The sequence below is a fragment of the Lathyrus oleraceus genome, chromosome 7 (genome assembly GCF_024323335.1).
Source record: "Lathyrus oleraceus cultivar Zhongwan6 chromosome 7, CAAS_Psat_ZW6_1.0, whole genome shotgun sequence".
In the NCBI taxonomy this organism is placed as follows: domain Eukaryota; kingdom Viridiplantae; phylum Streptophyta; class Magnoliopsida; order Fabales; family Fabaceae; genus Lathyrus; species Lathyrus oleraceus.
The window spans coordinates 35,424,735-35,439,167 of NC_066585.1; the positions used below are offsets into that span (position 1 = coordinate 35,424,735).

General features: G+C 35.1%; 1 protein-coding gene across 1 annotated transcript; it reads right to left on the bottom strand.

The window, feature by feature from the left end:
• Positions 1-4,927: 4,927 nt before the first annotated feature.
• On the bottom strand, positions 4,928-14,080 carry LOC127108452 (homeobox-DDT domain protein RLT3). Its single transcript, XM_051045920.1, has 17 exons — positions 13,912-14,080; positions 13,389-13,651; positions 12,174-12,232; positions 11,896-12,093; positions 11,704-11,781; positions 11,408-11,624; positions 11,202-11,302; positions 10,694-10,780; positions 10,446-10,577; positions 10,206-10,346; positions 8,822-8,944; positions 8,287-8,745; positions 7,758-8,150; positions 6,943-7,560; positions 6,284-6,388; positions 5,977-6,178; positions 4,928-5,446 (listed from the first exon to the last, which is right to left on the bottom strand). The coding sequence occupies exons 2-17, from the start codon at positions 13,618-13,620 to the stop codon at positions 5,427-5,429; spliced, it is 3,165 nt and encodes a 1,054-aa protein (XP_050901877.1). The 5' UTR covers positions 13,621-13,651; positions 13,912-14,080; the 3' UTR covers positions 4,928-5,426.
• Positions 14,081-14,433: the final 353 nt, after the last annotated feature.

Below are 14,433 nucleotides of genomic sequence, written 5' to 3' on the forward strand. Positions count from 1 at the left end.
TATGATTTTGCTAAAATTGCATGGTTTCCAACCCCTTTAGAAGCTTGTATATATTTATGATTTGACATCCACCCAGTGAATCCTTAGGGAGCTGACTTGCAAAGACAAACTAGAAGTCTAAATTTTTTGCATTACTTTGTGGAAATTACGGGCAGTTAAAAATCATTGTCTTTATCCTGAAGCAACTAACCTGTTAGAAAAATCAATTTTTGTGTGAAAGGTTTTAATGATATGTACTATGTTAGGTTGTTTTTTTTTATCAGAGAAATGTTGGTTCAAAAGAGAGGAGGGGAAATAAATTTTAAGTAAAACTATGTTTGGTTCATAGAAGAATCATATTAATAATTTATATCTTTATCTTTACGATTGTAATATAAAGGATATGGTATTTAAATGTGTAAAATTTATACATATTTTTTTGATAATAAATTTTTTAATATTGAGTAATTAAAAAAGTTATAATTTACCACATAAATAATGTTATAAAAATTGAGTATATTAAAAAAATTATAATAACTTTTTTAATATTGAATGAATAAAAAGTTATAATTTAACATATAAATAACATTATAAAAATTAAGTACATTTGATTAAAGTTATAATTCTCTGAAATAAATTAAACTATATATTAATAATAATTTTTAAATCGTGATGAATCATTTAACAAAATAAAATAACTTATTATTAAATATTAATAATTAAAATTTTAATAAAATGAATAAATAAAAATAAAATAAAATGATTGGATTAAAAGTTGATATAAAAGATCAACACAAATAAACATTTATATTAATTTGAAAGTTTGAAAATAATTTGAAAGTGGATGTCCATTATAATTAGTTAATAAAAGTAATCCAAAAAATTACATAAAAGATAAGTAATAACACGAAAATATATGGATAATTTTAAAATATTAAAATTAACTTAAAATATTTTAATACATATAATAATTTTTAAATATCAAAACATATTTATTTCCTCCTCCCAAATCCTTCAATAAGGAGGGATTTGTTCGCCCCTTCCTAAAATTTGAATCAAACATATTATATTAAAAATCTGAACACACCCTTAAAGTAAAGTAATCAGACCTAAAACAATAGAAATGAGATTATTCTGTCTGTGATATTTGTGGAACCTTTGTTGAGGCTGTTGGTTTTTGGATGATTATATAGGTTGGAGGTCGGTTGCTATCGACTAAACCGACTCAGTAGTACTCTTAACTTTCCGGGAAAAGAACAAGGACAGGTATAGACTTACTCTTGTTGAATCATTTGGAATAGATGGGAATTACAAATGGAAAAACATTTCAACTAGAACACTGCCACCGTAATCTTAAATGCAGAAGTGGTGGTTAAATGTGTCGACTCAAAAGTCACTGTAGCTGCAATTGATCAATATCATTCAAAATAAATTCTGCCGCTCATAATCAGTCTAGTTAATCTGTCAAAAGAGGCTTGGTCGGGGCATGTCCCAACTCAGCTTCACAAAAACATTGTTTTTTTCTTTGTTTTCTTTATGCTGATGAAGAATATTTGGGTAGAAAAAAACATCCATTTACAAGCATATGAGAATCAAATCAGCGAAACACAAATCAACAAATTTCTCTCTCTCTCTCTCTCTCTCTCTCTCTCTCTCTCTCTCTCTCTCTCTCTCTCTCTCTCTCTCTCTCTCTCTCTCTCTCTCTCTCTCTCTCTCTCTCTCTCTCTCTCTCTCTCTCTCTGAGTAAGAAATGCTTCCCAGATAGCAATTAATTCAGACTCTTTGTCTTTCGACGAAGAAGGGAATTTCCTCGTGAACCATTCAAGACCGCACATTCTTAAGGCAAAAGGAGCGATGGTTGGAGTAAAAGGTTGGAGTAAAATTATAACATTTAGAGAACATCATCATGTAGTTGGCGAAGCTTTGTTAAAGGTTTCATCCTTCATCACTTGGAGTTAACATGGCCAGGCATGTCCCTTCGACTCTCTTGTTCTTTACTTCGTTAGCATCTGCGTCGATGGGGTTGTGAATTGGAAGGCATGCTTCAAAACTAGCATTCAACCACAATTGTAGCAACCAAAAGGGTCTGGAAAGTAATAAGTTCCCTTCCGTATGGACTTTTTAATAGCACTTACACCTTCGCCCAAATATTCGTAAAGTTTAGCCAAAATCATTTCGCTGAGACAGACGTTGCATCCAGCGTGAAGTTGGTTCACCAGTGTAAGGTATTTCTTTGTTACCTAAAGAGACTTCGAGCAAAATACACAATGGGACAACCACAAAGCAAGGAAAGCAATATGCTTTATGTGAGAGACTTCGTAAATATCCTGATCATGATAATATGATATGTGTGTGGTAAAAGCAGCTCTAGAGGTGTCGAAACCAATGATGTCTTTAGACAAAAAGTTTGGATCATAAGTTTCACCAGTGGGTTTAAGCCCCGTAATGGCGGCTATATTAAAAAGTGTGGGCGTCATCATTCCACAAGGGAGGTGAAAAGTATGGTGAGTGATATCCCAAAAGTATAGGGAGGAAACTAATATGGTGAGTGATATCTTATAATCGGTTACAAGTACGAAATTTTGAATTCCGAGGTAGCAGGAAGTATATAACAGCATGTTGTCGAAGCTCAAAATGAAGGGAATGTTGGAAGGTCAACAAGGAAAGGGGTTTTCCTCCGAGACTTCAGTATTGCAAGTTGTTTCGTGATAATGAAGTCAATGATGATGGTGATTTCGTTCATTTTGCACTTATGGCCGAATTCAAACCCATTAATACGGAAGAGGCTTTAAGTTATCCAAAGTGGATTTATGCTATGAAAGAGGATCTGGAATCCATTGAGAAAAACAATTATTGGGAGCTAGTTGATCTACCAAAAGGTAATAAGGCAATTGGTATGAAGTGGATGTTCAAAGTGAAGGAAAATCCCAAAGGTGAGATAATCAAGCACAAGGCTCGATTAGTGACTAAGTTTTTTTTGCAAAGATAAGGTATAGAATTTTAGGAGGTATTTGCACCGGTTGCTAGGATTGTTATTGGTATCACAAATAACCACAATTGGCCTATTTATAAAATGGATGTCAAATCCGCGTTTTTGAATGGACCACTTAAAGAGGAGGTATATGTTGGACAACCCCATAGTTTTGTTGTGAAAGACCAAGACCTGAAATTCTACAAGTTGAAGAAAGCGCTATATGGTTTGAAGCAAGCTCCAAGAGCTTGGAATAGAAGAATTGATGATTTCCTAGAGGACATTGGCTTCCATAAATGTCTATCGGAGCATGGAGTCTATGTGAAGATGGATGCTAGTGAAAGAGTAATCATCCTTTGTCTATATATGGATGATTTGTTAATCACATGAAGGAATGGTGGGTGAATTTCAAAGTTCAAGAGTGAAGTTATGGATGAATTTGAGATGACGGGCCTTGGTCTCATGACTTATTTTCTTGGCATTGAGTTCCACAAGTCCAAAATGGGACTGCTCATGCATCAAAGGAGATATACTCTTGAGATATTGAAAAAGTGCAAAATGGAGCATTGTAATGCTACCATTTCTCCAGCTGAACCAATGTTGAAATTGTCTAAGAATGAGGATGAGGAAGATGTCGATCCAACTAAATGTAGGAGGTTGATTGGATCTTTGTGTTACTTGTGCAATACGCAACCAAACTTATCATTTAGTGTTGGTATTGTGAGTAGAATCATGGAGAGGCCAAAGGTGTCTCATATAGCAGCAGTCAAGAGGATCTTACGCTATGTGAAAGGTTCTGTTAGCTGCAGAATTATCTTTCCCACAGCGGATTCGGGCATAAAATGCAATTTTCTCAGTTTTACCGAATATAACTGGTGTGCAGATAAAGATGATCGAAAACCTACAGCTGGATACATCTTTATGTTTGGTGCGATACCAATCTCATGGTGTTCGAAAAAGGAAATGATAGTTTCACTCTCATCTTATGAGGTAGAGTACATTGTCGTTTTGTTATGCGCGTGTCAAATCATATGACTTATGAATCTACTAAAGGAGTTGTGCAGCAGCGAGGGTGAGGCTGTCACACTCTTAGTTGACAATTTTTCAGCTATTAATCCTTATAAGAACTCAATTGCACATGGGATGAGCAAGCACATTGAGATGAGGTTCTATTATTTTAGGGAACTGGTTAGGAAAGAGAGGTTACGATTGGGATACTGCATAAGCGAGAATCAAGTTGCTGATTTGTTGACAAAAAGGATCACAAATGATGTGTTCAAGAGGTTGAAGATCTGCATGGGCATTGTAGACTCGCATCACTTGAATTAAGGTGGTGTGTTAAAGTTCATGTAGTAATTCAAATGCTGTAACCGGTTACCACGGGTTGGTAACCAGCTACAGTTGGAGCTAACATAGTAGCATAGAATTGGATTTTTTGAAGGTGTAACCGGTTACCAGAAATGGTGTAACCGGTTACCATTGAAGCTGAATTAATTTATTTTATTTTCAGTGTCAGGTGTAACCCGTTACACCATGTAACTGGTTACAAGTCTGAGTTTTTGTTTTTTCTTCTATTGTACTTATTCAAAGTGTATTTCAATCATTGTATAACTTGTCTAAGTGTTTATGGTGCATCCTCACCCTGGTTAATACAAGTATAATCTCTCTCTCAATTAACCTCTATCTTGCTTTTTCTCTTTCTCTCGGTTCAAAAGCACTTCTTCATCTGACCAGGGTAACGAAGGTTAAAGAATTTTTGGGTTGTGCTTGTGTCATCTCACCCTTTCTTGGGTTCTATTTTCTTTAAAAATTCCCAACATCCGATTTACCAAGAGGTGGAAAATGAGCTCGAGTCAATCTAACTTTCCCACCTGGAAGTTAAATTATCCGAGAATCAACCCAATGGTGTGTGACACATTCTAAACAAACAACACATTCCAATAGAACGAAAAAGGATAAAACCATGCTCCTGTAAGGTCTTTTTAAAGCAAACACCGCTGTTATTTTTCTTTAATAAATGCCCTGAAACCCAATAATAGTCGATACAAATTGTTATTCGATCATTGCTACATTATTCTGCAAGATACGAAGGCAAAATTGATTTCTCAAATGAGAAGACCACAAACAACCATAAAGAACCACAAGTGGCCTTGTGTACAAACAAAGTGGGGTTACGCAGCAAAAACTCAACTTACCCGGTATTGTTCTAAACCTAACTGTACATTGGATTGGATCAACACGATTGCCTATATACAGGAATAAAGGGAAACCAAAGTTTTAAAAAATATACTATGCCTAGTCGAGCACATTTTTGCCTTTATCAAATTGTGGACATTAAAAATACAGAGAACCAAAACACATCTCTGATCAAGATTAAACAATTGGGGCGTCAAGGAGTGGAACAGGTGGTTCCTTCACACTGTGATTCCAATAACACCAATGTATTTTAACTTGTATAAATGTAACTAGACCCCTATCACCAAGAACCACGCTTACCTGAAAAAAGATACCAGCATTTTTCAGTAAAATTTAAATATCTGCGATAAAAAATAACATAACTGAAATTCTTTATCATCACTCTATTGACGACATATTCCTTCTAACAACACAATTTATTTGGTATACTACCAAATTTGAGCCCTATCAATTTAATCCTATTCCTAGTTATAAAACAAAACAAAAAAATCCTTGGAATTTTGTAGAATTCTTATGAATAAAGGTTTTTGGTGAATATGGGAAGTCCCATTTTGCTGCTGTGTTCTACAAGAGGAGGTTTCATCTTTTATAGTTTGACTTGTCACAATTCACAAACAGAGCAGACATCAATATCTACAGAACGAGAAAAAGGAAGAAGGGTAGAGGCAGAGAACCATAAAACAGTAATCAGAAGATCACAGGGCATTTATCCTTAATTTTCAAGTAGATGGCTGCAGCAAAAAAAAAACCTAATATAACACCCTGTATGAGAATATCTCATGAGACAAGACTCGTGATTTTTTATAATATAGAAAGCCTTTAGCTCTTACCAATTCCCTGTTTCTTCTGAGTTTGAACTCTGTCCAGGTAAGGATCAATAATGGCATCTAACTTCACCAACCACAGGGCAAGAGCAGATGAAGTATGGGGCATTGATGCAAAAGATGTAACAGTTTCTTCAATTACACCGTCTGGAAATTTGCACTGAAATAACCAGCCCTTATTGATGGCACCAACAAAATCAGCAAGAACCTATAAAAAATAACAAATTCAACAGAAAATAGATGAAGTCCTAAGCAAAAAAATAAAATCAGATGCTATAGGGAATTCGAACAAACATTTAGTTAAATAATAAACCTGCAAAAGCTCCACTAAAGTCGAGGTGCGTCTAAGCCTCTTGATCCATAGATTATGAGCAGACTTCCTCCAAGCACCAACAAGTGCGTCTTCAGGCATAACAGACTGCACAGTGTAGGGTCATGCTTAAAAACAAATGTACACCACTACACTTTTCAATATATAATCTAAATAAATTGGGAAAGCAGATCAAAAGACCAACAAGTGCTTCTTCAGGCATAACAGACTGCAGAGTGTAGGAGCATGCTTAAAAACAAATGTACACCACTACACTTTTCAATATATAATCTAAATAAATTGGGAAAGCAGATCAAAAGACAGCGACACAGGGTAACAAGTTAGCCACCAATGCAGTATCATGCTTATCTTGCATCAGAACATAACTATACAAGTAACAAACTATCTGTCATATTTTTCAAAATAGGACAGACTACCCTGGACAAATAAAACCAGGTTGCAAGAAGAATTAAGTATCAATTTTCCCATACAAAGTACAAACAACTATCAATTTAAGCATAGTATTCTTTCTTGTTGGATAAGACGCTTGCAGACCTTCTTTCTACCCTAAATTGAATTGATCTTGTATATTACAAAATAAGAAATCAATGCTGCTAGCATGAGTAAATGATGAAAATTGATGCAGATGAATAGCAACGCACCTCAATTGCATAAATTGCAGCTTTCAACGATTGAATCTGTGATGACAAGACTTTATGATTTGGAAATGTACTGCTGTTTTCTTTCTCCCTGCACATTGCTATGTGGATTGCGTATTTTTCTTCAAGGTCAAAATCAAGCTCAAATGTCATATGGCATATTTTACAATGTCTCTCATCTCTCCAGTATAGGTCATGGCATCTCCTACATCTCGCGAGAGAGTCAAGATAAGACCTTTTGCCGTATTTTACAACGTTGAGATCTAAATAAAAGGAATTCCAAATCCAAGAATCAAATTCTTGAACACGAATCCACTTTTGTAGTTGTTCCTCTGCTTTCTTCCCAGCTTCAATTACCACAGCACCAGGTGACGGCAAAGAGTCTCTAGCAGTCTCAGTCAAATTCAGATTGTCTACATCAGATACTGGAGAACAGCTGTCTTCTGTAACCCTATCCAGCTCAGACTGATCAGAATGTGACATACACCCCATTCCAATATCGTTAACCTTGACCCTGCACATAGATCTACATAAAGATGCTTGTCGTCTCTCCAAAGATTCAATAAGAAGAGACTCACGTTTCCCTCTATCATCCAGAACTGACAACAAGGCACACAATGCCTGCACACAGGTTAACCATATTCAACGACTTATCAGAACTAAAAGAACAAGTGATACAACAATAACACTAGACCTATAAATATGTGTATGTTTAATTGTTTATTGTTCCATGTTTCACATGTAAGTGACCAGAAATATATATAATAAGCCAGAAAAAAATTTTAATCTACGCTTATAAGGAAACCTAAGAAAATCACCTCTTCTGTATCGATCACCTCCCAGTGACCATCTTCAGAGGACTCAAAATAAACCCTCCTGTGTCCAGGATCACCGGCATTACAAGGGCCCAAGAAAAGCCAGTATCTATTGTATCTACGGTCAGATCCCAGAAACACTGATTGTATGGGGTGTGAATTAGCTGAATCTTTTCTTTTCTCAAAGGATGCCTCCTGAATATGGAATTTTGAGGCTAACAATGAGGAATCTACTGAAGCGGGGTGAGAACACATGTGCACCTTTTTAATACATTGTATTTGTTCAATTGGGTTCAATAATGAACTGGGCTTCTTTACTAGTGATCTCTTAATTTTTGCTCCAGAACCACGTAATTGGACACTAGAACTACAATCAGCTTTAACATTTACTGGATCCTGTAAAAAAAAGTTATTCAGAACTTAATAGGTTAAGAGAAGTTCACAAAACTTCTTCGGTTATGTAGCGTTTAGGAGTTGGGAAGGGAGATAATTCAAGCCCAAGACATAGCTTTGCAAATTGTTAGTGGTTTACCTTCACCCTGATGCTGGATCCAGATGAAAGAAGACCTGTCAACGCTGCCAATGCATTCAATTTTTCTTCAATTTTCAAATCTGAGTACTCACTATCCATCAGTCCTAACATCCACACTTCTCCTGCGTGGCTCTCATCAATTTCAGTGTAAACTTTCAGCCTATTATGTTCAACTTTACGACTGTTATCATGCTTAAAATTTCTTTTATTAGGGTTTATTGTATCGATTTCAAAATCATCTCCGCTGCTACATGTGTCAGATTCATTAAGCTCGTCATCAACACTCCCAGAGTCTTCTGCATCTGATTGACAATCATCGGTGTCCTTTGTAACAGTGCTCATACGCAATCGATATGCAGACGATGAAATTTTTTCAAATAAAGTAATATCACTTGAAAGTGTGGAATATATTAAAGACTCGAGTTCCTCCGTTGTGCTGCCAAGGTTTAATTCCGCAATCTACATAGATACAAAATAATTTTTAATTCATCAATATAAAGACAAATAGTAATGTCCAAACAAAATAGTTAGTTACCTGCATTGACTTCGTCAGCTCAGAAATTTTGCATCCATTTTTGCCTTGTTCTGACAAGATTTTAAACAGCTCACACTTCAAGGTGCCAGGGCATAGGCCATAGTTTACAAGAATATCCAGTTCCTATTTTAAATTAAAAAAACACGAATATGCCTCAAAATCCAAAGCCAATTGAATTTGAAAGTGGAAACATAAGAAAACAAACAATAGACAACGCTTACTAGTATCTTTAGACATTTAAGATAAAATTCCGCACACTAGTAGAAAATGGAGACTGCTCATTCTCATTCCCACAAACTAACCATGTTAGAATAGATGGCTGCAAATATTTAATGTATAGATATGTGACAGCTTTTCTTATCTCCTATTCAGACTAGCTCACATACAGCAGACCACCAAAACACACATTATTAACAGTTTTATTAAACAAGCGATAACGAATGTTTCATTGATGATGAGGAGCTTTGAACACTGTCCATGTATTAGAACATCATTGAGAATGTTGAAAGGCGCATATATGAAATGGTAAAGAAACCAGTGATATAAATAATTGAGCTGGTTATATTGCAATATAAAAAATTAAGTAAAATGCTTTACAACTTTTTGTCAACTGTTTTGTAGTTCAAGATCAGAATCTGTTGAACTTGACCGCATCATGGAAGAGGTTATTGAAATTACTATTATGGAGAGATAGTAAATCATAGAAGAGAATGCTTCTGAGAAAATTAAACTTTCTTCTAAACTAAAGAGACATATCTCGCTTCTTTGAAAGGGAAAAATATGGACAGCAGGGAGACAAATGTTCTGAATATTGCAGATTGGAATCAAATTTTTTGATGACTAGGCATATATTACATATAGCTTTTCAGTAACATGAAATATAAGGTACAAAATAATACTTTCACAAAAGAAATCTGTAGAAGTACATTACAGACAAGACAATAGATGTGTTGTTTCACCGAGAACGTGACATCAGGAAGCTTTTGCAAAAAAGTAATAATAATAATAACAACAACAACAACAACAACAATAATAATGAGAAAACTTGGATACAATTCCTTAGGTGTGGTTTATACTATTTTCCAATGTAAATATGACAAGTGTATAATTTCCTCTTACATGTCATATTTTCCATAGTGGTTTACCTTCACCTCCGTAAACGACATTTAAATACACTTGTCATATTTTCATTGGAAAATAGTATAAATCACACCTAAGGATTTGTACCTAATTTTTCTCCTAATGATAATAAGCCTCTAGAGTGTTCGATCTTATGTAAATACAGCTAACAACAAAAAAGTATATAAACATGTTCAACTCTTTTTTTTTGTAAGAGAAACATATTCAACTCTAGACATATATAAAATGGACTTGTTTGAAGTACCTTGCCAAGGACTCCTCTTCGTAAGGCACCTTGCTTGGAACCGAATCCAGCCGCTACCAGCACTTGGCGGAGTATTTCAATCCAAGTAAGAGGATTTAGTGATCTTTTCCAAACATTGAGGGAATATTCTTGACTTTCAACCTTTTAAATACACAATGTTAGATAGTTAATCATTTTGTATAAAAGTTGTAGACAAAAACGCAAAATCTAAATCTCTGCTAATGAGGCGAGGAAACTCACTGAGTGAAGCAACGCAAGAAAGTTGCATGACTTATTTAAATGAGGACAAAACCCATTAGAAAGCTCTACTTCAATGTCAGATAGAAGCAGTGTGAGAAGGGCCACGTGAATCTTTCCAAGTAACATTGAGTCCTGAAAGGCCCGGGCAGTAACCAGTAGGGTGAGAGGCATTTGGGATGTTATTTACAATTTGATATGACTCTAGTAAGAGCTAAATAAGAAACTATGCTTCCAAGGCGTAAACCTACCTTATCATGAAATGCCTGAACAAACTCATCAAGAGTGAAGGGACAAACATCAACAACTACAGCATATGTATATATGAAATGGAACACCTGCCAAAATAGAGTTATCTATGTCAAATTTAAGTATTTTCCTATTGAAAAATGTTTCAAGAGAATATAAAAGGATGCAAGACAGAAACTTCAGTAAAGTAAAGCTTGGATAAAGCATGCTAATCTAAGAAAAGTAAAGCATGGCAGTGATAAAGCAGGCTAGCCTAAGAAAGAACTTACTGTCTTATAAGAAACAAATCCTACAGGATAAATAATAAAATCCAACCACAGGTAGTAAGTAGTCCATACAAGTCAAATTATCAAAAAAAAAACTACAAGAGTTTATCCCACAATAAGCTAGAATTGGGAAGAATTTCCATTATACTGTAACTATTATAATCATTCTATGTTTCAATTCTAACAAAGATACATGCATTCAAAACTCAGATCTTTTAAGTCACAACTGATTGATAATAAGCACCTTAAACAATTTCTTCACCAGTTCTGGAGATGAGTCCCAAGGTTGCAAATGTATAGGTTTCTTCATCTTGACAGCACCAGGGGGGAACTTGACTAGCACATCTATCAGAGCCGCAAGCAATCAGTAACTAGAATAGTCAGAACATTCCAACAACCATTAGAACATAACACATAATACTAGGAAATACCTGTTCTCTCCATAATTACCTGGACAAAGTGAGCCGCCGAGCATTCCATAGGCAGCAAGTTCATTTGAACAAACAAGCAGATTGGTTCCTTCTTGCAACTCTCTCCGCTCTAACTCTTCATCATCAATTAACGTTGAAATTTGATCAACTCCCTCCTCAGATATTGAGCTGTCTAAAGCAAGTTCACAATTTTCTATGGGTGGCTGGTTTTGAGTCACATATTCGTTTGATTCACCCTGCCGGATAGGAAATAGTTGTAGACTTGCTAAACCATTCAATGTTACAGGAAAAATGCACATTTAACTTTTTAATTACCTCTCTTGTTTGCATAAAATGTTTCCTCTTCTCCTGGAATGTAGGTTTCCTATTAGGCAATTTATTTCTTGGCTTTCCCTGTTCAGGGGGGAAGCATCAGGATCTACTATTATCAAACAAAATTTATACACTCATAAATGTAATATAGGATGAAACAGAGGGACCACAGTATCGCAGGTTTGGATAACTTACATTCACAGTTACTGCTTTCCGAGACCTGTTGATTGATATTGGTGTTTCCCGGTGAGAAAAATCAAAACCGACTGGAAGGTCTATGGTATCATGATTTGTTGCCCTCCAAACTGTCATCAGACCTTTGCCCATACCATGTTTCTTCACAGGTGCTTTCATATTACAATTAGGGAGATTTTGAAGTGCACTATTGGAAGCCTGGAAAAAGAAGGGCTGATACAAATTAAATGGATTGCAAAAGGAAACATAAAAATCATTCTTGGGATAACTAAAGTTACCTTCCTCCTTTTTACAGACTCATGGTCCTGTTGAAAAGCATGGGTGTAATTTTTGGGTCCTAATCAAAGACAAAATTGACAAAATAAGAATAGTTATAAATATTAAAACAGAGAGCGGCAAAAGAAAATTAAAGGTATACTAAGAAGAGTAGTAAAAAGAAAGTACAGTACAAAGAGTATATTGGAAGGAAAGGAAATGAAACAAAAATTCCACTTTCACCGTACAATTTTCAAAAAGTTAGATGATTTTTCATATTTGTAAAGCCTAGTTCCATATTTGTTTCTATAAACACTATGCATACGTACAATACAGGACTAATGAGTAATAAAATCATTCTAAAAAGAGGATGAAGTTCCTTGTGAAATAGACAGTAGTTCATCTAATGCAAAATTTGGATAAGAGATACAGTCCATCTACACCGAAATGTTCTAACAAAGATAGTTTCCTACATTATTGTTATTCTACTCTATTTAAACTGTAAATGAGTAAAACAATACATAATATGATTTTGTAAAAAAAATCACATGGAAATTAAGATAATGCTCCCATGTTTTAGGAATCCACACAAATTTCATAATTGACTTTTTATAGGCTATGTGTTGTTTGGAAAACAAGAATATAGCACCGACACCTTTGAGAAAAGGTGTGAGTGTCGGTGTCGGTGTCCGAAACCAACACCGACACTTGTGATTACGTTTAATTTATTCATTTTTCAAATTATTACCAGTGTCGATATGTCAGGGTCGGTTGTGTTTCTGGTAACTGTGCTTCATAGAGAATAACAGTGGGGGTGAGTCAGGTTGAGACTGGATGAGTTGTTTGCACTTTGCATAGGTTTTCTAAACCCCAAGTAAGGTCAAGTACAAACTATACAAATTAAAATTAACTAATTAATTCAATACTACAAACTAAATACCGCAGTTCAAAATTTAGCATATAGGTTTTTTCAAAAAAATTTAAACTCAAACCCTATCTCATTACATGTATAGTAATAATGTACTAGTATTCATGTATACAATTTGACTAATTAATTTTAATAAAATAAAACAAAATATTCACAGTATCCACCTCCGATCTCCACTCTCCACTCACCACTAACCACTAACCACCACCAAAAACAGTCCCACTTAATTCATACCAAAAATTACCAACAAATATCATAATCATAATAGTTCTAATTTTCGTATTAAGAGTTATAAGAGAGAGAAACGCACCTGAAGGAAGAGAATCAAATTCCCGTCCAAGAAGAGGACCATCACTCAGCAACATGCTGTTCACAATGTGACCTGTTGTTAACGATTCTGGAAGATATTTACATTTCCGCTTCTTCTTACCGTCTCCGTCAACCACCATGTCATATCTTGAAGAAGAAGAAGGAGGAGCATCAACTTTATCTATTCTGTGTAATTTTCCACACGGTGGCACAATTGGTCCCTTGCCTCTCATCTCTAACCTCACAGCACTATGTGCCTCTCATCTGCATCAAAAAAAAAATATAGTAAATAACGAGAATCATAAAATTCAGTAGAGTTCATAGTAGACACTGAAATGAATAATCGGAAATGGAACTGCGCGAATAGAATTGAAGTGATATGGTGATTTAGCATCGAGATTCTTGTGAATTCGGCTATGGTGATAGTTGAGTGAAGTGGCGGTTGTTAGAAGCGGAAGAATTGAAAGAGTACAGAGAAAAGAGACGTGAGTGATTGGGGAAGACGAAAGAAATGAGAAATCTACCATGGTTTCGAATTGTTCTGTAGAATCAGTTCAGAAACGAGAGTGTGAGTTGAAGAAGAAAGAAGCGAGGAAATGGGGGATAATATGAATCACAGTAAGAAGCAGAAGTAGGGTTTTGGGTTTTACGGAAAACGAAGAAATATCTCTCTCCTATGATTTTACCAAATAACCCCCAAACCCTCAACCGCTAGACAATTTGTCATTCGTCGTTTCGGTTTGCTGTTTACACCCCTGTTATTTCTTAGAAGGAATAAGCATTTGATTTTTTTTAAGTAGATTTTGTCAATTTAGTTTAGTGCCTAAAACCAGAGTTGGATTCTTGACTTCATTTTTCTCTCCTAACTCTCCATCTCTCTCTTAATTTCACTCAAACTCATCACTAAAAAGTTAAATATTATAAAAAAAAAGAATAAAATTAAGAGAGATAGAGAAGAAGGCGAGGGAATGAGAGAAAAATGTTGGAGTGGAATGTCTAAAATCACAAGAATGCTTTATACAATTTTGGCTTAAATGCATTTTTAT